The sequence below is a fragment of the Hemiscyllium ocellatum genome, chromosome 3 (genome assembly GCF_020745735.1).
Source record: "Hemiscyllium ocellatum isolate sHemOce1 chromosome 3, sHemOce1.pat.X.cur, whole genome shotgun sequence".
NCBI classification, from domain to species: Eukaryota; Metazoa; Chordata; class Chondrichthyes; order Orectolobiformes; family Hemiscylliidae; genus Hemiscyllium; species Hemiscyllium ocellatum.
Genome location: NC_083403.1, coordinates 30,054,795 through 30,079,532, shown reverse-complemented (window position 1 = coordinate 30,079,532; position 24,738 = coordinate 30,054,795). Strand labels below are relative to the sequence as shown.

General features: G+C 41.7%; 1 protein-coding gene across 1 annotated transcript in view; it reads right to left on the bottom strand.

Moving 5' to 3' along the window:
* Positions 1-14,831, bottom strand: part of ppil6 (peptidylprolyl isomerase (cyclophilin)-like 6) — a 43,982-nt gene extending 29,151 nt beyond the window's left edge. Inside the window, exon 1 of the mRNA XM_060854574.1 lies at positions 14,748-14,831. Within this exon, the coding sequence (XP_060710557.1) occupies positions 14,748-14,831 (84 nt within the window). The remainder of the gene's footprint in view (positions 1-14,747) is intronic.
* Positions 14,832-24,738: the final 9,907 nt, after the last annotated feature.

Sequence of the window (24,738 nt, the reverse complement as noted above, 5' to 3'; positions counted from 1 at the left end):
GCAGCCTACAGGAAGAAGATGGCTCGATAACGTCATCTCAGGCTGACATCATGAGGATCAGCAAATCCTTCTACACCAGTCTGTATGACGTGAAGCCAACCGACAGCGCATCCTCCCAGTTGTTCCTGTCCTCTATCATGGAGGTCTTAAACGACAGAACACGGGAGAGGCTGGACCAGCCACTATCTCTGGACGAGCAGACCAAGGCCCTCGAGTCCTTCAAAAAGAATAAAACTCCTGGAAGCGACGGCTTACCAGTCGAGCTCTATTCCGCTCTGTGGGACTTGATTGGCCAGGACCTGCTGGAGGTGTATGTCAGTATGCTTCTGGCAGGTACCATGAGTGAATCCATGAGGAAAGGCATCATCACCCTCATCTACAAGCGGAAGGGGAAGAGGGAGGAACTTAAAAATTGGAGACCAATCTCACTGTTGAATGCGGATCACAAAATTCTGTCAAAGGTAATCGCCAACTGGGTCAGGTCTGCTCTGGGGTCAGTGATATACCCTGACCGATCCTGTGCTGTACTGGGCAGGAAGATCGCTGAGAGTCTCACACTCCTCAGGGATACAATCGCCTACGTGCAGGACAGAGGGTTGGACACTTGCCTGTTCAGCCTGGACCAAGAGAAAACCTTTGACAGGATGTCACACAGGTATATGAGAGATGTTCTCTCCAAAATGGGCTTTGGGGAGGAAATCTACAATTGGATCAGACTGCTCTACACCAACATTGTCAGTGCAGTCTCAATCAATCCACATTCAACAGTCCTTTTTTTTATTTCAAAACTATACTTTATTCATAAAATAATTTGATAGTCTGTACAGTTGGTCATGCCATACATACGTAAACATTTACATACAGAGATCAGAATTTATCATTTTTATATACAAGTCTGCACATTTATCAATCATATATCCATATATTTAGCTGAGGCGTTAGCAGAGCCCAAACGACTACATGGGCCCCCTGTTCTTCTTTAGGCAGGCAGATGTTACACGGTGGTCTTTCCCCACCGCGCCTTGGCAGCAGCAGCCCCAAGCTTCAGCATGTCCCTCAACACGTAGTCCTGGACCTTGGAATGTGCCAGTCTGCAACACTCAGTCGGGGTCAACTCCTTCAGCTGGAAGATCAACAGTTTTCAGACCGCCCAGAGGGCATCCTTCACTGAGCTGATGATCCTCTTGGCACAGTTGATGTCCGTCTCGGTGTGCGTCCTGGGGAATAGACTGTAGAGCACGGAGTCCCACGTCACGGCGCTACTCGGGACGAACCTCAACAAACACCGCTGCATTCCTCCGGACTTCCTCTGCATAGGCACATTCCAGAAGGAGGTGTGTGATACTTTCAACAGTCCACTTTTTTTTAATTTCAAAAATATACTTTATTCATAAAATACTTTGATGATCTATACAAGTGGACATGCTATACATATGTAAACATGCCATTTCTTTGCATATCAAAACAGAGTAATTGTTCCTATTTACAGGTCTATACAATTACATTTTTTAGCTGAGGCGTCAGCAGACCCCAAATGATTGCATGGGCCCCCTGTTCTTCTATAGGCAGGCAGGTGTTACACGGTGGTCTTTCCCCACCGCGCCTTGGAAGCAGCTGCCCCAAGCTTCAGCGTGTCCCTCAACACGTAGTCCTGGACCTTGGAATGTGCCAGTCTGCAACACTCAGTCGGGGTCAACTCCTTCGGCTAGAGGATCAACAGTTTTCGGACTGCCCAGAGGGCGTTTTTCACCGAGTTGATGATCCTCCAGGCACAGTTGATGTTCGTCTCGATGTGCGTCCTGGGGAACAGGCCGTAGAGCACGGAGTCCCACGTCACGGCACTGCTCGGGACGAAACTCGACAAACCCCACTGCATTCCTCTCCTGACTTCGTCTGCATAGGCACATTCCGAAAGGAGGTGTGTGACAGTCTCATGCCCCCTGCAGCAGATCTGAGTCAGGCAGGGCTGCCCTCTCTCTCCTGCCTTGTATGTGTCACTACGTACTGAGGTTCTACCTGTCCCTGGATTTGTGAAGGATGGGCCTGGCCTCGCTGCCACGGAACGCTCCGAGTAGTTGGACCATTCCGTTTCACCTGTCCTTCGTGGAGAAGTTTATGAAGAAAAACACCTAACAGGAATATACTTTCTCTGGACTCTCATTATTTCATTTTTGAAGCCTTCCCATTTTCCAGCCGTCCCTTCAGCTGCAAACATCTGCACCAAATCAGCTTTTGAAAGTTCTTGCCTAATACCATCAAAATTGGTCTTTCTCCAATTTAAAACTTCAACTTTTAGATCTGGTCTATCCTTTTCCATCACTATTTTAAATCTAATAGAATTACGGTCACTGGTCCCAAAGTGCTCCCCCACTGACACCTCAGTCACCTGCCCTGTCTTATTTCCCAAGAGTAGGTCAAGTTTTGCACCTTCTCCAATAGGTACATTCACATATTGAATCAGAACATTTTCTTGTACACACTTAACAAATTCCTCTCCATCTAAACCCTCAACACTATGGCAGTCCCAGTCTATGTTTGCAAAGTTAAAATCCCCTACCTTAACCACCCTATTATTCTTACAGATAACTGAGATCTCCTTACAAGTTTGTTTCTCAATTTCCCTCTGACTATTAGGGGGTCTATAATACAATCCCAATAAGGTGATCATCCCTTTCTTATTTCTCAGTTCCACCCAAATAACCTCTCTGGATGTACTTCCGGGAATACCCTTCCTAAATACAGCTGTAATGCTATCCCTTATCATAAACATCACTGTCCCTCCTCTCTTGCCTCCCTTTCTGTCCTTCCTGTAGCATTTGTATCCTGGAACATTAAGCTGCCAGTCCTGCCAATCTCTGAGCCATGTTTCTGTAATTACTATGATATCCCAGTCCCATGTTTCTAACCGTGCCCTGAGTTCATCTGCCTTCCCTGCATTGAAATAAATGCAGTTTAATTTATCAGTCCTACCTTGTTCTCTGCTTTGTCCCTGCCTGCCCTGACTGTTTGACTCGCCTTTGTTCTCAACTGTCCCAGTCTCAGATTGAAATCAATATCTCCCTATATGACAAAGATGGTGGACAGGAGAATGTCTGTGGATGTTAACCCATCTATGTGACTGTACCTGAGACTTTCTCTCCTTCCTACAACTGCCATCCAATACATCCCCTTGCTCTTGTAAATTCCTCATTGCCTCTAACTACCTCTTCAACTGATCCATTTGATCTGATAGGATTCGCAGTAACCCGTAAACTCTCCTTAAACTCCCACATCCAATAAGAAAAGCATATCACTCTACTAAGGGCCATTTTTGCTTCTTTCAATCTACAGACCCAGGAAATAGCACCTGTCTTATTCCTCTACAAAACGCTGCTTCAGGTTATATTATGGCTTATATTTTAAGTTTAATCAAGAGACATAAATCATTAAAATATACATTCAAGAAATAACTCACTCTACTCACTACTACAGACTTATTTTAAGGCCGCGCTTAAAATCCACTTATCTGCTTCTGTGCTGTAACCTTTCCCAAACAGGTCCCTCCCAGATCATTTGTGAATTTTACTGTTTTTTAATTTTTCCAGATGCACTCCGATGCCCAGCGATACATGAATTCAAACAGCAAAGGCCGTAACTGTGCAGATACACTGTGGTGTCAGTTCCTTTCTCTCTCTCTCTCTGCCTCCTGCACTGACCTCACCATGTGCTTCCTTTGTCTGTTCTTCTCCCTTTTAAAACTGCGGTTGTTCTGACTTTTTTTTCGCCAAAGTTCCAAAACAATGCAACAGCATATAAAACAATAATTGCTGCTCCTAGAATTCAAGAAAATCACCTCCAACACCTAAAACACCTCAATAAAGGAGCAGCTGTTACAGCCAGAAATTTTTCCCGTCCTCCATCTTGGATTACCCAGAAACCTGTCTTCAAAAAGATTAAATAAGATTTGTCAGGAATGACCTACCTGTCATGAATCCCTGTTGGCTCTCCCTGATTAACAGAAACATTTTGAGGTGATCATTTACCCCACCCATGATCAGAGACTCCAAGAAATTCCCCGCAACTGGTCTGAAAGTCCCTAGCTTTCCTCTTTAGGCCTTCTTAGAAAATGCATTTGCAATTTTCCAATCCAGAGGAATGATTCCTATATCCAGGGATCTCAGCTGCTAGTGAGCGTTTTCTGCTCTGACTTTTAAAATGGCTTGCTTCCCCAATTATTGCCTGTAAAAAGCTTTTTTGAGACTTAGTTTTCTGGTAGTTTCTCTGGAGGAGTTTCTTTTCAGATATTTGTCTACCATAGCTTCCTTTTTTTTCTGGATGCTAACTTTTCTTGAAGCTTTTGGATGATTTTTAAAAATATTCTGTAGTGATTATCACGAGGTCAGCCAGCTGGACCACAGAGAATGTGAGTTCCCTGATTGAGGCTGTTTGTCTGGTCCAATCAGGGAGCCTTGACTGACAGATAAAAACAGGAGTGTGTCACTGGCCACTCGGGTGTTTCCTTTCTTCCTGGTGATGGAAACCGAATAAAGATTTGTGCACCTCATGTCTAACAAACGAAGGAGTGCACACGTGGTGCCCACCAACACCCTGGAGTTGTTCAGGGAGAGGTGGGCACCACAGGGAGTGCAGTGCCTTATTTCCCCCTCCAACTTTATTTTGATTTAGTCCCTGCCCTCCCCTTCACTGTTTGATCACACAGCATTGCCCTTTGATGTGAAGGGCACTGCTTGTCACTGGCCACTTGGGTGTTTCCTTTCTTCCTGGTGGTGGAAATTGAATAAAGATTCATGCACCTTGTGTCTCTCACTGTGTCTCACACCTGCACACACACAAAAAAAACAGGAGTGTCAGAGGTTCTGTTCACTCTGAGAGCTGGTCCTGACTGACGGAGATGGATCAGTATCCATGTGTAATTAAAGGATGACTTGGTGACAGGATACCAGCCTCTGTTGAAATATTTTAGTAACCTTTTGTTGAATGTGTATACACACTTACATCACTTATGTATCTGAGTAAACGTGTGAGGAGATGGAACATGGTCCTCAGGTACACTATTATAGTGAAACCTGTTAACTGTGATTCTCCTTTAACAGATCAAGAGAGGAAAAAAAAGGAGTGCGTCACTGGCCACTCGGGTGTTTCCTTTCTTCCTGGTGATGGAAACCGAATAAAGATGTGTGCACCTTGTGTCTAAAAGAAGGAGTGCACACGTGGTGCCCACCAACACCCTGGAGTTGTTCAGGGAGAGGTGGGCACCACAGGGAGTGCAGTGCCTTATTTCCCCTCCAACTTTATTTTGATTTAGTCCCTGCCCTCCCCTTCACTGTTTGATCACACAGCATTGCCCTTTGATGTGAAGGGCACTGCTTGTCACTGGCCACTTGGGTGTTTCCTTTCTTCCTGGTGGTGGAAACCGAATAAAGATTTGTGCACCTTGTGTCTTTCACTGTGTCTCACACCTGCACACACACAACATGGGTGCTAAAAAAACAGGAGTGTCAGGGGTTCTGGTAAAAAAATGAATAAAAAGAGTAAAAGATAAAAAAAAGGAGTGCGGTTTGAGTGGCTGTCAGAGGGGAGGGCAGTGGTGGTGAGGGTGACTAGAGTCGAGGATGTGCTGGGTGGCGGGGGCCTGGGCTCTACGCTGCCACAGGATAAAGCGAGTGGGGCAGTAACAGATTGTGGCTACTGCCATTCAACGTCTTAAAATGGCGGTGTTCAGCCCCGAGATAGTGCACCAGTTGGAGGATGCTCAGGTGCGTGGTGGAATACCATCTGCGCTCACCCCTGCCCGGACAGAATTTCACATTGACCCCAAGATTCCGTACTTCCTGGGGGATCCTGTGCCCCACAACCTGAGCCACCTCCAGAATTTTAGTTTTACCTTTTTTAGGGACATAAAAAGGCAGGCCCTATATCGACTGCTGCTGTACACCGTTCACTTCTTTTCCCTTATCCACTCATTTATCACCAGATGGTGGGGTTACACAATGGAGGACTCTCTACGTGGGAATCCTTCCCCTCTCTCTCGGGGTTGTGGAGTGGAGGCTGCTGCACACAGCAGTTCCCTGCAACCACAGATTGTGGTGGCTCACAGACTCCCAGCCCAATTGCTTGTTCGGTGGTGCTGTGGAGTCTGTGGACTATGTATATATTGGGCGTGGACACTTGCACTCCCTTTTTGATTTTCTTAAAAACCTTCTCTGTTTTTGGTTGCACTTCAGTCCCACACTCTTGATCCTTGGGCACCGTGTGTGTGTGTGTGTGTGTGTATGGGGGCGAGGGGTGCGTGCGGGGAGTAGGTCAGAGGACCTCCTTGCATGTCTGCTCCTGTGCCTGGTCATAAACAGGTCCAGGCAGCGGGCCATAGATGGGGTTGTTAGGGCCAATTGCCTGCCCCTCTTCTGCGGTTATGTCAGAGCCCGGGTGTCTCTGGAGAAGGAGCATGAAATGTTCACCAACACCCTTGAGCTGTTCAGGGAGAGGTGGGCACCGCAGGGAGTGGAGTGTATTATTTCCCCGTCCAATTCTATTTTGATTTAACCCCTGCGCTCCCCTTCACTTTTTTCATCACACAGCATTTCCCTCTAAGAAGGGTACTACATGTCACTGGCGACTTGTGTGTTTCCTTTCTTCCTGGTGGTGGAATATAAATGAAGATTTACAAAAAAAATTATTAACAGGAACGTCAGAGGTTCTGTTCACTTTGAGATTAAAAAAAAAAGGAGTGTCATATATCCTGACACACAGAGTTGACTCTGAAGAGGCAGTACTAAAGTTAAGGACTGATCATGTGTAAATAAAGTCTGACTTGCTGACAGAATACCAGCCGCTATGGAGTTATTTCAATTCTTTTCTCCAGATGATCTCAAGTCTGTTTCTTGATCTTCACTACTGACATAATTTTCTAGGCAGTGAATCTTGTAGCTAACACTATATGTTCATGTCCATGTGCTCTCTGTGTTTTTCCTATAGTGTGTCATCCTAATATCCATCAGAGTGTTCCTTCTAGTCTTAATCTTCCTGTGATCTTTATTATATGTTCTAACTCCACTCACACTCTTATTTATATTCAGTTGCAACATTGCTCCAAGCTGCTACTACCCTTACACAACAGAATCCATCTACTTCAGGAAGTCTCAGTTATGTCTTTGGCACTTGCAGATTTGACAGTGATGATGCTCTCCTAACAAGCTTCCCAAAATCCAGAAAAGTCGGCACAACCTGAATTCTACTGCCTGTAAAATAAAAGCAATGTTCTGCAGAAGCTGAAGATTTGAAGTAAAACTAGAACCCGCTGGAAGTACTCAGTAGGTCTGACAGCATCCGTGGTGAGAGGAACAAAGTTAATGCTTCAAATCAAATATTACTCCTTTTCAGAGCACTCAGAATTGCCAGAACTGCACAGTATTTCCAGCACTTATTTCAGCTGTCAGAATTTTACTCCACACCAAAAATCCTTGACCCATCACTTCTGTAGTTACCTATGGACTCTTAACCACTATGTCAGAAAGTCAAACTTCAGATCCTCATGTTTAAATCTCTTCATGGCCTCACACTTGCGACTGTACTTTTTTCAAGACTTAATATGTTTGCTTCACGTTCCTGTTATTCTGGTCTCTTGAATTCTCCAGATCCTTTGCCAAATACCTGCCAAACCTTCATGTCATGATCTACAATCTGTAATTCCTTCCTACACTCTCTGGTGTTCACCTTTCTCTCTTCCTTTGAGTACTTCTTTAAAACCCGTCATTTTGATTTTATGTCACTCTTCTGAAGTCTCTGTCTCTTGTCAGACTACATTCTGGCAAAGTGCTTTGAGTATTCCTTGCTGCACTAAAGACTTTGAGTGAATGAAATTTTAGTAGTTCCCAGCCCAGCTTTTTATGCAGTGCCCATTCTGCTCCTTGTGTCTCAGTGCTGATTAATGTTACCAATGCAATTTCTACCCCACTCCATTGTTCTTTGCAATTGGGATATATTTGGGGTCAAAATAGTGAATTCTTTAGCAGTGACTTCTACTAAGGATACCATTGCATGATAGTGCACAAATATTAACTTTGTTTTCTGTCCACACAATGTATTAAATATTGCACATTAATCTTCGCCTGATTCCTGCATTTCAGAACAGAATCAAGCATTTCATGAGTAACCATTTTCACAAAAGATAGTTGCCCCAATGGATGGAAAATTGGTGTCAGTAAATACTTTTCCCTGTATTTGTCAGTGAAATGCCCATTTTCCTTCTTATCAGAAAACATTTTCTTGGTTCCAGGGAGAAAATAGGGAATTTATATTTGCCAGGAATTGGTGTTGGAGAGAGTGTTAGGTCTGAAGGTTGATAGGTCCCTGAGGCCTGAAGGTCTACATCCCAGGGTACTGAAGGAGGTGGCTCGAGAAATCATGGATGCGTTGGTGATTATTTTCCAGAGTTCGATAGATTCGGGATCAGTTCCTGCGGATTAGAGGGTGGCAAATGTTGAACCACTTTTTAAGAAAGGTGGTAGAGAGAAAGCAGGAAATTATAGACAGGTTAGTCTGACCTCAGTGATGGGAAAGATGCTGGAGTCTATTATAAAGGATGAAATTACGACACATCTGGATAGTAGTAACAAGATAGGTCAGAGTCAGCATATATTTATTAAGGGGAAATCATGCTTGACTAATCTTCTGGAATTTTTTGAGGATGTAACTCTGAAGATGGACGAGGGAGATCCAGTAGATGTAGTATACCTGGACTTTCAGAAAGCTTTTGATAAAGTCCCACATAGGAGGTTAGTGAGCAAAATTAGGGCGCATGGTATTGGGGGCCAAGTACTAACTTGGATTGAAAGTTGGTTGGTTGATAGGAAACAAAGAGTAGTGATAAACAGCTCCATTTCAGAATGGCACGCAGTGACCAGTGGGGTACCGCAGGGATCAGTGCTGGGACCGCAGCTTTTTATAATATATGTTAATGATATAGAAGATGGTATTAGTAATAACATTAGCAAATTTGCTGATGATACTAAGCTGGGTGGCAGGATGAAATGTGAGGAGGATGTTAGGAGATTACAGGGTGACCTGGACAAGTTAGGTGAGTGGTCACATGCATGGCAGATGCAGTTTAATGTGGATAAATGAATGGTTATCCACTTTGGTGGCAAGAACAGGAAGGCAGATTACTACCTAAATGGAATCAATTTAGGTAAAGGGGCAGTACAGAGAGATCTGGCTGTTCTTGTACACCAGTCAATGAAGGTAAGCCTGCAGGTACACCAGGTAGTGAAGAAGGCTAATAGTATGCTGGCCTTCATAATAGTATGCTGGCCTTGAGTATAAAAGCAAAGAAGTTCAAAGGAACATTCTATTTTGCTCAAAAAGCACATAATCTGCAGGCAGTCAATCCATGTAACATTTTATACATTTCTACTTTGGAAATTGAACCAGTCTGACTCAAGATTGGGATACAGACAGTCTCTAACCTCACACCTTTAATGCATTGTCTTTTTTTTATAAAACCTTAAGTTATCTCGAGAATGTGACTTAAAAGAAGTTCTGGGAGTTATACATTAATGAACTGAAACTTGCAATCCATTCTAAAAGATGAAAGATGTAATAGCTATCTCGGCTTGTTCAATATATCGTTTCAGTTGCATGACATTATAATCGTTTGTTATAAATTCTGTCTTATGATGCTCCACAGCTACCTGATGACGGAGCAGTGCTCTGAAAGCTAGTGCTTCCAAATAAACCTGTTAGACTATAACCTGGTGCTGTGAGCTTTTTAACAGAATTTATAGGCAGAGAGATCAAAAGATCGTACAAATGGTGGGAGTGGACTGTTGATATAGTGAATAAGAAGTCTCTGCAGGTGATCAAAAGTCAGACGTGTGAGTAAAGTGTCAACAGCTGAATAGCAAGTGAAGGGTGACCTATGATTCGATTAATTGAAGCAAAAGATAATTACAAAAATTGAAAAATAGGATGGTGCTGGAAACAAACCAAATAGCAAGATTAACATGCTAGGTATAAGAGTCACATGCTGAGGACCTAACCAAAGTAACAACTAATCCAAAACTGTATAAACTACATAAGGTAGAGAGGTAATAACCAGTTATCCATGTGATGGTATCAAAACAGGATATCAAAGAAGATTTTACAAATACAGAACAGTATGATGGGGTTAAATGTAGCGCAAAATTAATGACATTCCTTCACTGCTCAAAAAACATGTAAAATATTCAAGAAAGTGAAACAAACAAGGTGTAAGCTATAAAGCAAAATCTAATATAATGTGACAATGTAAAGTGGTGGAGGATTACACCACGACACATTCTGACAAGGTTCCACATAAAAGATTATTGCAGAAAATAAAAGCTGATGGAGTGGGGATACCAAATGAATTTGGGTAAAGGGTTGGTTGCTGGCAAAAAACAAAGTGTGCATTAATAATCCTTTGTTTGACTGGCAGGATGTGATGAGTGGGGTCCCTTTAGGATCTGTGCTGGGTCTTCAACTTTTTACAATTTGTACCCATGAGTTAAATGAGGGGATCAAGACTTGGGAGTTAAATGTTCAGTTGACACAAAGGTCAGAAAGAATGTATGCTGTGGAGATGACACTTTGTTATACATATTATTAGTGATTGGTGAAAATCTGGTAGATGGAGTGTTGTCTGGGAAAAGGTTCACTTTGGCAGGAAGACTAAAGGAAAGTATTATTTAAACAGGGAACGATAGCAGAATTCTGAGGTGCAGAGGGATTTGTATTCTACTGCATTAATGACAAAAAAAACATAGTAAGCAGGTACAGCAAGTGAAGAAGCAGCTGATGGTATTCTATTCTTTAATACCAGAGGAACTGAACATAAGACTAATGATGTTATGCTTCAGTTTCCAGGGCATTGGTGCAATCACATCTCAAGTACTAGGTGCAATTTTGGTCTCCTTAGTAAAGGAAGGATATAAATGTGTTGGAGATAGTGAAGGTGGTTTACTACATTGATACCGGAAATGATTGGGTTTTCTTACGAAAATATATTGGACGGGCCTTGTTTTGATTGCAGGTTTAGAACAGCGAGGGGTGACTTCATTGACATTTGGAAGCTGGTCTTGACAAGATAGGCATGTAACGGATGTTTTGTCTTGTCGGTGAATCTACAATTAGGGGATGCTGCTAAAATGTTGGCTGTGAATTTGCATAACACCACTTGCAGATGACACAAAGAGAAATATGACATTACAGGCAAGAGACAGAAAGCAGTAGTCAGTCTGAAAGATAGAGCTTCAAGTTCTGGCTAACTCCTGCTGCCCCCAACACAACCCCACCCCAATACACAATGCCAGCATTCCCTCCCACCTCCATCCCTGGTGCAAGACCTACCTCCGTTCCCACTCCAGATCTTTGCCTCTACTTCTAGCACAGTAATGCCCTGGCCCCCAGCTTCCCCCTTGCCCAGTGCCTATTGGGCAGCACGGTGGCACAGTGCTGCCTCACAGTGCCAGAGACCCAGGTTCAATTCCTGCCTCAGGCGACTGTCTGTATGGAGTTTGCACATTCTTCCCATGTCAGTGTGGGTTTCCTCTGGGTGCTCCGGTTTCCTCCCACAGTCCAAAAATATGCAGGTTAGGTGAATTGGCTATGCTAAATTGCCGTAGTGTCAGGTGAAGGGGTAAATGTAGGGGAATGAGTCTGGGTGGGCCGCGCTTCGGCAGGTCAGTGTGGACTTGTTGGGCCAAAGGGCCTGTTTCCACACTGTAAGCAATCTAATCTACGTGGCCCCTTCAACAGTAGTGCATTCACTGATGAGCACATGTGCAGAAGTGTCCTCAGGCCTGTTCTATCATGGTTAGCTGATGTCATGGGCCCCTGACTCTGAATGAATGGGGACTATTTTGACATTATGGATAAAGCCTTCTATTTAAAATTAGTGGTCACCCTTTTAAGTTGAGAATGAAGGGAATTGTTTCTCTCACTGTTGTGTGACTTTAGATCAGGAGGTGGTGGAAGTGGGATCACTAAATACTTTTAAGGTGGAGAGGGATAACTTTTTGTTAGCAGGGGAGCCAAAGATTTTAGGGGATAGTGGGAATGGGGAATTGTTCGGCACACAAATCAATCAGCAATGATTTTATAAAATAGCAGAGCAGGCCTAAGGGTTGATGGCCTACTAGGGTCCTAATTTGTATGTTTATAACACTCGACTTCCCTGGTTGATAGCGTATGTTTAGAGTGTGACAGTCAATATTAGGTCTACAATGAAGATCTGCATTCAATATAACGAAAACACGCACAAAGTCACCTGTTCTCACCCGGAGAAGTCTTTCCAAGCAGACCCTTTGAAATGGCTTGCCTCATATTGACCTCTATCCAATAATGAAATCGATAAAGTTTGTCCTTGCAGGAAAGCTTCTACAGTTTTTTCTAATTAAATTGTTTAATCAAGTGAATATTTTCTGTTGAAGTAGATCCCTTTCTACAGTCAGATATTACAACATCACACTCTCAACACTTTTCAGCTGGTCATAAAATGAAGTCTCATAGTTTATTAATTTTCAATTATAGTTTCGCCTGACAGATGGTAGCCTAGCAATATATGAAAAGCAAAGCTCAAGGTTATTTGCGAACAGCAGGAGGACACGGATATTAAATTAGTTTGAAACTCTCTGCCATCCATTTACTATTCATTGTAAACCACATATATTAAAAACACATCTTTTGTGTTAATTTACCATGTTAGATAAACTGAGATTCGAAACACAGTGCTTCTGACTGTAGATACTTGTGAATCCAAATTCTGGGGTGAGGCTTGAACCTATAACTTGGTCTCAAGGGCAATTATATTATCACTGGTTCCAAATGCTAACAATTTTCATTCTTCATTAGAAGCTTAACAATGGGCTTCTGTGAGGTGCTGCTGAAGGCCATTGCAAGCAACAGAACTGCATTCAATAATAACCTGTAACGTCATGGTATGCCATATCCTTCGCCTACCTATATCAGCCAGCCACAAAACTGAGTAAAAGCAAAATACTATGAATGCTGGAAATCTGAAACTCAGCAGGTCTGGCAGTATCTGTGGAGAGAAAAAACACAGTTAAGATTTCAAGTCTGGTATGACTCCTCTTTAGAAATCACATTGGACTCAAAAACATTAACTCTCTTTCTTATTCCGCAGGCGTTTTTCAGACTTGCTGAATTTCTCAAGCACTTTCTGTTTTTAAGCCAGAGGACTAACCCTACTTCAGTGAATGTAAAAGAGCGTGCCAGCAGCAGAATTAGGTTTAAAATATGAGATGTGAGTCTCATGAAATTACAAAAAAATCTAATACTAAAGCCTGGAAACAGCATGGCATAGAATGCATTTTAAAGACTAGTAACATATAGACAGGGCTTATTTCCTTCCTATGCATCTTCTCATCAGCCTCTTCAGAGTTGTTATTACACACCTATGACCTCTGAAACAGGTGAGACTTGAACCTCTTGGTTCAGATAGGGACACTATCACTGCCCTCAATGCCTCTAACAAAATTAGAGTAAATCAAGAGGAAGAGCCCTCTGCTGGATGGAGTCACAATAACACAACAGAAGATAGTTGTGATGTGGAAAGCCAGTTAACGGAATATCAAGCTGAAGAAGCTCACGGCTCAACAATCTTCAGCTGTTTCATAAATAGCATTCCCTTCAACTGTAAGTTAGAAGAGGGAATGTTCATTGATGATCACATAATTCAATACCACTTGCAACTCCTCACGTGATAAAACAGCCTGTGAAATGTTAGCTTGCTTTCTCTCCATGGATGCTGCCTGACATGCTATGATCTCCACTATTTTTTGCCCTCACTGTCTGTGTAGGGCAAGTCATACATCACATTCCATCTTGGGCTGATAAATTCATGCCACATAATGTCAGTCAATGACCAGCACCAAAAAAAGAGAATGTAACCATCTCCCCTTCAATCATTATCACCACTGAATGACCCATTCCCACAATTCTTCAATACTTTACACAATATTATTGATCAGAAACATAAACCAGCTAGCCATATAAATACTCATGGCTATAAAAGCAGGTTGGAAATACTGTGGTGTGTAATTCATCACCTGACTTCATAATACCTGCACACCATCTGAAAGGCACAAAGCCAATTGCCTGGGTGACTGCAGCTCCAATAATACTCAAGCAGCTTGGTACAAAACAGACTGCTTGATTGGTACACCACCCACAATCTTAAACTTTCACTTAATGTACCAACTCAACAAAGCTCCTACCACAGCTGTTTCCAAACCTGTGATCTATTCCACCTAGAAAGAGTTGGACAGTACACACATGGAACAGACAACCTTTAAAATTCCCTCAAAGTCACATAACATCCTGTCTTAGAACTATATTACCATTCCCTCACTGTTGCTACAACTCCTTCCCTATAACACTTTGGGTGTGTCTGCACCTTTTGGTGAACCTCAATGGTCCAAGAAAGCAAAACACTACTACCATCTCAAGGACAGTTAGGGATGGGCAATAAATGCTGCACAAGCCTGTAATGCTCACATCTCAATAATGTGAAAAAATGCAGCATTTTCATGTTAATAATTTTAGAAAGTAAATCACTTGACATATATATGCTAATTTTTATGTATTAAATTTTCACTTTTTAACTGAAGTAAAACCAGATGAGATTCTGAAACTGGTTCAGTCTATACACATAGGTTTCTTGCCTTTTAAAACAAGGCAATCCTTAATAAGCAAAAAAACATAGTAATCACCTCTGCTGCACATTTTGCCTGGTAAAATGCTGGATCTGTAATGCAACCGGCTACTTCAAGCTGCAAGTATGGAGACAGAGCCATGCTGAAAGGAATAGCTGTAAACAGACACAGTTTCTATGGAGACAGTCAAAGGCCTGTACAGAGAAACCTTCCTGCCTAAGCAATAGGAGCGACTAGTTTCAAACTGACTGCAGGAGAGCTAACATTTCAGAGGAAGACAAAGCTATGGTGTGAACAAGATTCAGCACACAAACCTGCAAACCTTCAAACTCCAGAGGAGTCACTATTAAACAGAACCAACTTGAGACACAGAACTACTGGAACATAATTGTGATACAAACAATATCACTTGTCATATTCTGGGTAATGCTGCCATCAAATATTGGCAGATTTGTTATTACCCGCTTTCATTTCTATCTATATATAGCCATATAGCTGCACAACACAGAAACAGACCCTTCAGTCCAACTTGTCCATGCTGACTAGATATCCTAAATTCATCTAGTCCCATTTGCCAACATTTGGCCCATATCCCTCCAAACTCTTCTTATTCATATACCCGTGTAAAAAATGAGGTCTGCAGATGCTGGAGATCACAGCTGCAAATGTGTTGCTGGTCAAAGCACAGCAGGCCAGGCAGCATCTCAGGAATAGAGAATTCGACGTTTCGAGCATAAGCCCTTCATCAGGAATCATATACCCATCCAGCTGCCTTTTAAATGTTACATTTGTACCAGCTTCCACCACATCCTCTGGCATATCATTCCATGCACATACTACTCTCTGTGTGAAAATGTTGCTCCTTAGGTCCCTTTTAAATCTTGCCCTCTCACCCTAAACTTATGCCCTCTAGTTTTGGATTCCCCCGCCCCAGAGAAAAGATCTTATCTATTTACCCTATCCAGGCCCCTCATGATTTTATAAACCTCTATAAGGTCACCCCTCAGCCTCCAACACTTGAGGGAAAACAGCCCCAGCTTATTCAGCCTCTCTCTGTAGCTCAAACTCTCCAATCCTGGCAACATCCTTGTAAATCCTTTTTGAAAGGCAGGATGGTATGTGACTTGGAGGGTAGTTTAAAGGTTGTGTGTTTCCATTTACATGCTGTCCTTGTCCTTCTAAGTGGAATAGATCATGGGTTTGTGCATGAGCTTTGTTGAGTTATTACAGAGGATGAGACTGGTGATACACTCTGCTAACATGCTTCCCATTGCTAGCTGAAGATGCCAACTTTACTATACTTGGGTGATTTAATAACAGGAGAAAGTGAGGACTGCAGATGCTGGAGATCAGAACTAAAATGTGTTGCTGGAAAAGCGCAGCAGGTCAGGCAGCATCCAAGGAGCAGGAGAGTCGACGTTTCGGGCATGAGCCCTTCTTCAGGAATTTCGGGCTCGTGCCCGAAACATCAAATCTCCTGCTCCTTGGATGCTGCCTGACCTGCTGCGCTTTTCCAGCAACACATTTTCAGCTCTGATTTAATAACACCCTAGCAAATGTCTTCACTCAACATCCACTTGGTTGGACAAAGGCAGGATATCCAGAAATAAATTATTTCAATAACTTGCATTTCAAGCATTTGGGGAGACAATGGCCTATTTATATTCGTAAAGTCACCATAATTTTACAGGAGCATAGGACTTGTTGCATTAGAAATGGCTGATAGTAAGATTGAGGGTCACCACACCTCAGGGAAGGGGAGAGGTTGAGAAGGTTGGATCTTCTAGGTAACTCAATAAAATTTGATTTATGATTGTCACATGTATCTCAATACAGAGAAAAAAACCTTGTTTTGTGTGCTAAAGAAACAAATCATATATTACATAGGTACATCAGGATAATAGAATATAATGTAGAATATAGTGTTACAGCTACAGAGAAGGTGCAGAGAAGGATGAATTCTGATGAAAGGTCTGTTCATAAGTCGGATAACAGCGGGGAAGAAGCTGTTCTTATACCTGTTGATATGCGTTTTCAAACTTTTGTACCTTCTGCCCCATGGAAGAGGGTGGAAGAGAGTATAATCAAGGTAGGAGGGATCTCTGATTATGTTGGCTGCTTTCCCAAGACAGTGGGAAACGTAAATGGAGTCGAGACGGACTGTTCACGATTCTGTAATTTTGTGCAGTTCTTGGACAAGAACAACTGCCATACCCAGCTATCCAGCATCCAGATAGGCTGGTTTGTAAGAGCATCTATAATAATTGGTAAGTCATTGCCAACATGCAAAATGTCCTCAGCCAGCTGGAGGAAGTAGAAGCACTGGTCTGCCTTCTTGACTGTGGCATTAGTGTGGATTGACCAGGGTGATATTTGCTCCTAGAAACATGAAGTTCTCAACCACGTCCACCTGAGCAACATTGATACAGACAGGGACATGTCCTCCACTCCACTTCCTGAAGTCAATGACCAGCTCGTTCATTTTGCTAACACAGAGAAGATTGGTGCCTCCATACCATGCCATTAAGCTGTCTATCTCTGTCTTAAATTCTGTCTCAAACAACTGTCACTGTTTGAGATCAGACTAACTACAGTGGTGTCATCACAAATTTGTAAATAGAATTAGAGCTGAATTTGGCCACACAGTCATGAGTGAATAAGAAGTATTGTACAGGGCTGAGCACACAGCCTTATGGGACACAGTGTTGAGGATTACTGGGAGATGATGTTGTCTGATTGCAGTCTGCAGGTCAGGAAATTGAGGATCCAGTTGTAGAGAGGGGAGCAGATCCTGGGTATCGGAATTTAGAGATGCTTTTTGTTGAAATTGTGATGTAGTAGGCAGGGCGAAAGTCAACAAATAGGAGTCCGATGTAAATGTCCTTGCTTTTCAAATGTTCCAGGGATGAGAGTAGGGCCAGGGAGATTCCGTGGACCTATTATGACCCCATAAGCAAATTGTAGTGGACCAAGGCAATCTGGGAGGCTGGAATTGATGTGTACCATTACTAACCTCTCAAAGCACTTTAATGATATATGCCAGAGCCACCAGGCAGTAGTCATTAAGGCACGTTGCCTGATTTTTCTTTGGTACTGGGATAATGGTCTTCTTGAAGTACATTGGAAGCTCATTTCATAGTCAGGAGAGGTTAAAAATATTTGTAAATACTCCCACCTGCTGGTCCGGGCAGGATCCGAGTGCATGGCCAGTTGCTTTCTGTGGATTACGCTCAAGAAGGCTGATCTGACATCTCTGACTGTGGGTACAGGTGCACTTGAGGCTGTTGGGTGCAGATGACATAACTTCACTGACCTTCTGTTCAAAATGAGCATAAGTACATTGAACTCATCAGGGAGGGATGTAGTGTTGTCAGCAATTCTACTCAATTTTGCTCTGCAGCCCATTATAAACTTTGACACAGTCGACTTGTGTTTGTGTGGTTAGTCTGGGGCTCTAGTCTGGTCTGGTGTGGTCTCTTGGTGACCCTGATGGCTCTGTGAGGTTCATACCTAAATTTCCTGTATAGGTCAGGGTCACTCGACTTCAACACCTCAGACTTGGACTTCAATAGGGAGTTGATCTTCTGGTTTATTCATGGTCTCTGGTTGAGAACACTCAGATTAAGTTCTTTGCCACACAGTCCTCTACACACTTACAGATGCAGTCTGTGATGGTACTGACATACTTATTTAGGTTGGCCACTGAGTTCTTGAATATGGACCAGGCTACTGACTCCAAGCAGTCATGCAGAAGCTCGTTTGTTACCTAAGAGCAACATGATACTGTACCAGATCCTCATGCTTCAGTTTCTCTTTGTAAGGCAGAAAAAGGAGCAGTCTTATGGTCTGATTTACCAAAATTCAAATGGTAAATGGAGCAATAGGCGTCTTTGATGGCTATGTAGCAATGGTCCAGGCTGCTTGGGCCTCAGGTGGGTGGAGCCGTGTGGTTGGTATCTTGGTAGCACACTGTTGAGGTTGATACTAGTGTCATACTGGAAAAGCACAGCAGGTCAGGCAGCATCCAAGGAGCAGGAAGAATCGATAATTTGGGCAAAATCCCTTCATCAGGAAAGGATGAAGGGCTTTTGCCCGAAGCATCATTCTTTTTTGCTCCTCGGATGCTGCCTGATCTGCTGTGCTTTTCCAGCACCACTCTAATCTTGATGCTGATCTCCAGCATCTGCAGTACCCACTTCCGCATTGTTGAGGATGGCCTGGTTCATTGTTGCTGTTGACTTCAATAAGGCCTAAGGTCTCAAGGTTATGTGTGGAGGTATATATTTCATCAACTGATACCATTAGACTATTAACCCAGAGACCCAGTTAATAATCTAGGTTTGAAATTCCCAATTTGAAATTGAATTAAATTTAAAAATCTGGAATTAAGAGTCTAATGATGACAATGAAACTGTTGACAATCATTGAAAAAAATGTCTGGTTCACTGATGTATTTTAGGGAAGAAACTGCTGTCCTTACCTAGTCTGGCTCCAGGCCCACAGCAATATGTTTGACTTTTAATTGTCCTCTGGGCAACCAGCGATAGACAATAAATGCTAGCGTCACCAGTGATGGCATAGCCCATGAATGAATTTAAAATGTTAACTTTGCTTCTAAGATTTTTATTATCAATACAGAGTTTTTACCTCAAAACATTATGATTTAAATATCAATGGCTGCAGAATATGGAATTTTTAAACTTTGGAATTTCAAATCTACTCTGTACTGGTGGATGAAAAACAATTTATCCTTAAATCCCTTGTAGCTGTGGTTGCACTATTTCAAACAAAAACCTGCGCAAGTATTCTGCAAATGATTTGATGTATTATTGTTACAAGTACTGCGATACAGCGAAAAACATTGTTTTGCATGCTATACAAGCAAATCATACCTTATATAAGTACATAAGGGTAATAGAACAGAATGCAGAATATAGTGTTACAGCCTCAGAGAAGGTGGTTAGTAAGTTTGCAGATGACACCAAAATTGGAGGTGTAGTGGACAGCGAAGAGGGTTACCTCAGATTACAACAGGATCTTGACCAGATGGGCCAATGGGCTGAGAAGTGGCAGATGGAGTTTAATTCAGATAAATGTGAGGTGCTGCATTTTGAGAAAGCAAATCTTAGCAGGACTTATACACTTAATGCTGGATCAGTGGTACTGGAAGAGCACAGCAGTTCATCCTTCATGAGGCTTTTGCCCGAAACGTCGATTTCGCTGCTCGTTGGATGCTGCCTGAACTGCTGTGCTCTTCCAGCACCACTGATCCAGAATCTGGTTTCCAGCATCTGCAATCATTCTTTTTACCTTATACACTTAATGCTAAGGTCCTAGGGAGGGTTGCTGAACAAAGTGACCTTGGAGTGCAGGTTCATACCTCAACACCGGCATCTCCAAATCATATCTCAGTAATGGTGACCACGAAACAAACATTGATTGCTGTAAGAAACAAACTGCTTCTCTAATATCCTTGCGGGAAGGAAATATAGAAGATAGGAGGAGGAGGCCATTTGGCCTTTCAAACCAGCTCCGCTATTGATCATGATCATAGCTGATTGTCCAACTCGTCAAGCTTAATCCTGCTTTCTCCTCATAATCTTTGATCCCATTTACCCAAAGACCTTTATCTAGCATCCTAACATGGAAATCTGTCATCCTAATGTGGTCAGGCCCACACAATACCTCAAATCCACAGCAATTTGATTATTCTTAACTGCCCTCTGAAATGGACTACCAAACCACTCATTTCAGAGGGTATTATTGATGGACAATAAATGCTAGCAATGCCAGTGATGCTTACATCCAGTGATGGTGCAAAAGGGGATAAATATAAGGCTCATCATCGCCTAGAAGTAGACACTGACAACTTTTTAAAATATATATATTTTTAAAATGTGCAGTAAAATTGCTGATTGCATTTTAATTAATGATCTTACAGAGAAAATAAAACATCCATGATTAATCTGTACTTTGGTTGGAGCTTTCTGAAAGTTATAATCCATTGCTCTTTTTGAATAGTGAAATTCAATGATTAATGTCAAAATGGACAAGTAGAATGGAAACTGAAAATGTGTTGCTGGTTAAAGCACAGCAGGTTAGGGCTTCCTGATGAAGGGCTCTGGCCCGAAACGTCGAATTTCCTGTTCCTTGGATGCTGCCTAACCTGCTGTGCTTTAACCAGCAACACATTTTCAGCTTTGATCTCCAGCATCTGCAGACCTCACTTTTTACTACAAGTAGAATGGAAACTCAGTATAAGAATCGGAGGTTAGAGGCACCCCTAGAAATATGGCACCTTTTCAATACTGAAGTAAATAGTTCAGTAGGTGGAAAAATGACTTGCAGAAAAATGTTAAGTTTAGTATACACCAGTGAAGTGCAGCAAGTATCAAGGAGGTTGCGGTTATTTTCCCGTGAGCATTGGAGGCTGATGGGTGACCTTACAGAGATTTATGAAATCAGGAAGGAGATGGATAGGGTGAATAGAAAAGGTTTTTTCCCAAGATAGAGAATTCCAAAACTAGAGGGCATTGGTTTAAGGTGAGAGGGCAAAGATTTAAAAGGGGACCTAAGGAGCAACTTTTTCACGCAGAGGATGGTGCATGTAAGGAATGAGCTACCAGAGGAAGTGGTGGAGGCTGGATGGATATATGAATGAGGGTTTAGAGGGATAATGGCCAAATGCTCGCAAATGGGACTAGATGAATTTAGGATATCTGGTTGGCATGGGTGGGTTGGACCGAAGGGTCTGTGTCCGTGCTGTCCAACTCTACAAAAAGAATCTTGAAATACATGTCACTCAGAATATACACCTTTACCATGCTATGTTAACTCAGCATTATTACAATTACTCTTCCTTGAGACTTTACCCAACCTGGTTGATTATCTGTTAGCACAAAACTGCAAGAATAAATATCTTAGTCAGGGCACATATTTCATTGAGGCTGAGGCTATGTGCAATGATCTGCTGTGAAAGCTCTGTTCAAATTTTGATAGTTAAGATGAATTGTACCACAGCTGCTGTGGCAACTCATAACATTCTAAAATAAGTAATTTTACTCTCTCCTCCAGTGTTAATGGACCCTTAAAAAATTCCAGAATTCAAATTCAGAATCAAAAACTACTAATTCCTTCCATTGACTCTATATTACGTTTTATTGAAATCTATCCATTAGTTTTGAGATATATTTACAAACAGAAGAAAAATCATTACCTCCCCTGCCTTCAAGTATAATACTCAAAATATTAGTATAAAATTTAGTTACTTGTGGGTTCCTTCAGTCTCAGTCAAAGCTAGTTGCCAGTGTCTGTTGAGGAGGGTAGGCTTTTATCTGTACTATTCTTTAATCGTTTCATTAGTATATGGTACAGAAAACTTATCTCCTGCAAAGGTGCTTCCCTTGTTCTCAGATGATCTCCAATGAGCCTCTCAGCTTCATCCTCTGGATGCAACCTAGTATCTTCTTTAAAGTTTCCAGAACTGAGTGATATAGAAATTGATTCAATAGCTTGATCACTTTTCTGTGAAGTTTAATTCACCTATATTAGCCTCAAGTTTACATTTTACTGGCTTGTACGTTTGTCCCATTAGCCTTTACCTAATTTGATAAAGTTGTTTAGTTTCATCGTCTTCATTCATTAAGCTATTATACACTTTGAGAACATCTTTTACATGCTCCTTCTCTGGGTTGAAATGAACATGTATGCTATTGAAGTTGATAAAAGCATCCTCTAAACTTGTTAAACACTGTTGGAACAATGTCTACATTTAGACATAGCAACTACTTTATTGGAATAGACAGAACGTATTCAACACAACCAAATTGGAAGCCAGCATCCCATTTTTGATTGATAACATTTCTGCCTATTATGGGTATTGATGGTAATGGTGCAGGTATTCCGATAGTATCAGGAAGGGAGGGAGTTTCAGATTTTTAATCTAATGATAATAAAGGAAAAATCATCGCTTTCCAAGTCAGGATACTCTATGACTGAAGATAAACTACCAGGGTGGCAGAGTTCCAAAGAACTTGTTCCTATCCTTCTAGACATCATGTATTTTGAAGGTTCTGTCAAAGGAAGTTTGGTGACTTGCTGCAATGCGTTTTGTAGATATTACATACTGCAGCCACAATGGAAGGAGGGAATGTTTATGATGGATAGGGCATCAATCAAGTAGGCCGCATTGTTCTGGATGGTGCTGAGCTTTTTTGGCATTGTTGGAGCTGCACAGACAAGTGGAGAGTATTCCATTATATTCTGACTAGTGCCTTATAAATGGACGGCTTTGAAGAGTCAGGAGGTTAGTCACTCAACACAAAAGTCCCAACCTCTGACTTGCTCTTGTAGCCAGTGCATATATAACTGGTTAAGTTTCAATCAATGGTGATCCCAGGATATTAATAATGGGGCATTCAACGATGGTCTTGTCACTCAATGTTAAAGGAAAATGCATGGACTTTCAAATTGAAGATGCTCACTGCCCAACACTTGCATGGCATAGATATTATTTGTCACTTAGCAGTTCAATGGTCTTCTTCAATAGCTGAGTTGTTGTGAATGGAAAGGAACATTGCAATCTATGAATATTTACACATTTGACCTCATATTGAATGCAAGGTCAATGAAGAAGTAACTGAAGGTGTTTGACGTAGGACCTTTGGAAGGCATATGTATAGGTCAATGAGGCAAACAAAAGGGCAAGCTCCAAGGATTACCTCAGCTGATTTGGGGACTGGTCAGTAGCAACAACCACCACACTGTCTTGAGACAACTGACCCTTTTCAGGATTACACCATAGAGAACTACACCATACAAGAGCTACGGAGACAGCTGCTCCTTGGTGGCAAGAGGTCTCAAAATTGATCTCATGTTCTTCCATTTAAAGAGCTGAGATCTGGAGAATTGAGAAATGGGAGCCAGTTCAGAATAACACACACAATGGTCTGACTGAAGAGAATTTGCATAATTCATTAAAAAATACTGAATTTGTTTCTCAAAGGGTATAACTGTGTTAAAACATCTGAAATACATAACAATGTCATTACCTAACACAGGTTACTCAGCATAGTAAATATTTTATTGATATTTTAAATGAGTAAACAAATTTAATAATATATAATTCATATTGATTTCAGGAGAAAATGCCATCCAAATAATCCCAGTTAAACATGCAAACCAATTATAATGTGTAATTGTGAATAATTTAGAACACTTAAATATTAACAAAAATGAATTAACTTAATTTTTTTCTGGCTCACCTCTGTTCCTTTCAGGCCCAGCTGCTTCTGTTCCACTCACCATCTGCAATGAAGAACAGCACTGCATTTGTATTTCATGGTTAGCAGAAGTTCAAGGTGCCTCACCAATCACCTCTCAAGGACAATTACTGATGGACAATAAATGTCAGTCTACCCAATGACACACATCCCATGAAAGAATAAAAATAACAGCAGTCTTGTTGGCCTGTTGTAAACTGCTAAGTCAAGACACCAAGGAGCATAGCAGATAGAGGGGAAATGGAAGGACAGAAAAGGAGTTCACTCCTCAATTACTCCACTTATTTTGTGAGATGCTCACCAGATAACTCCATCTCAGCATTTGAGAATATACTGGACACAAATTTGACTTGCACTGTATTAGCAGCAGCTTGGAATAACTGCAATGTGGCAATCAATATGTACTCTATCAAAAGCACATACATTTATTAAAAGAAGTTATAATTATTTACAATGTTTTGCTGCACAAAACATTTGGTCTGCAGATTGATCCACCGTCAGCAAATGGTGGCAGTATGCAAATTATAGTATTCTTCAATATTTATATTATAAAATATTCTGGATGCTTTGTATAAACATAAACTATTCAGTTTACACAACTGAGATGTAGCTATCAGAGATGCTAATCAACCACGTATTTGTGGTAACAAATTGAAGCCAATCATATCCTCAGGCACATAAACAAGATTGTGTGCGATATTTAAAGCAAAAAGTGAATTTATTTGTAAAATATGATCTCTTTTTCAGAACAAAACACACTGTAGTTT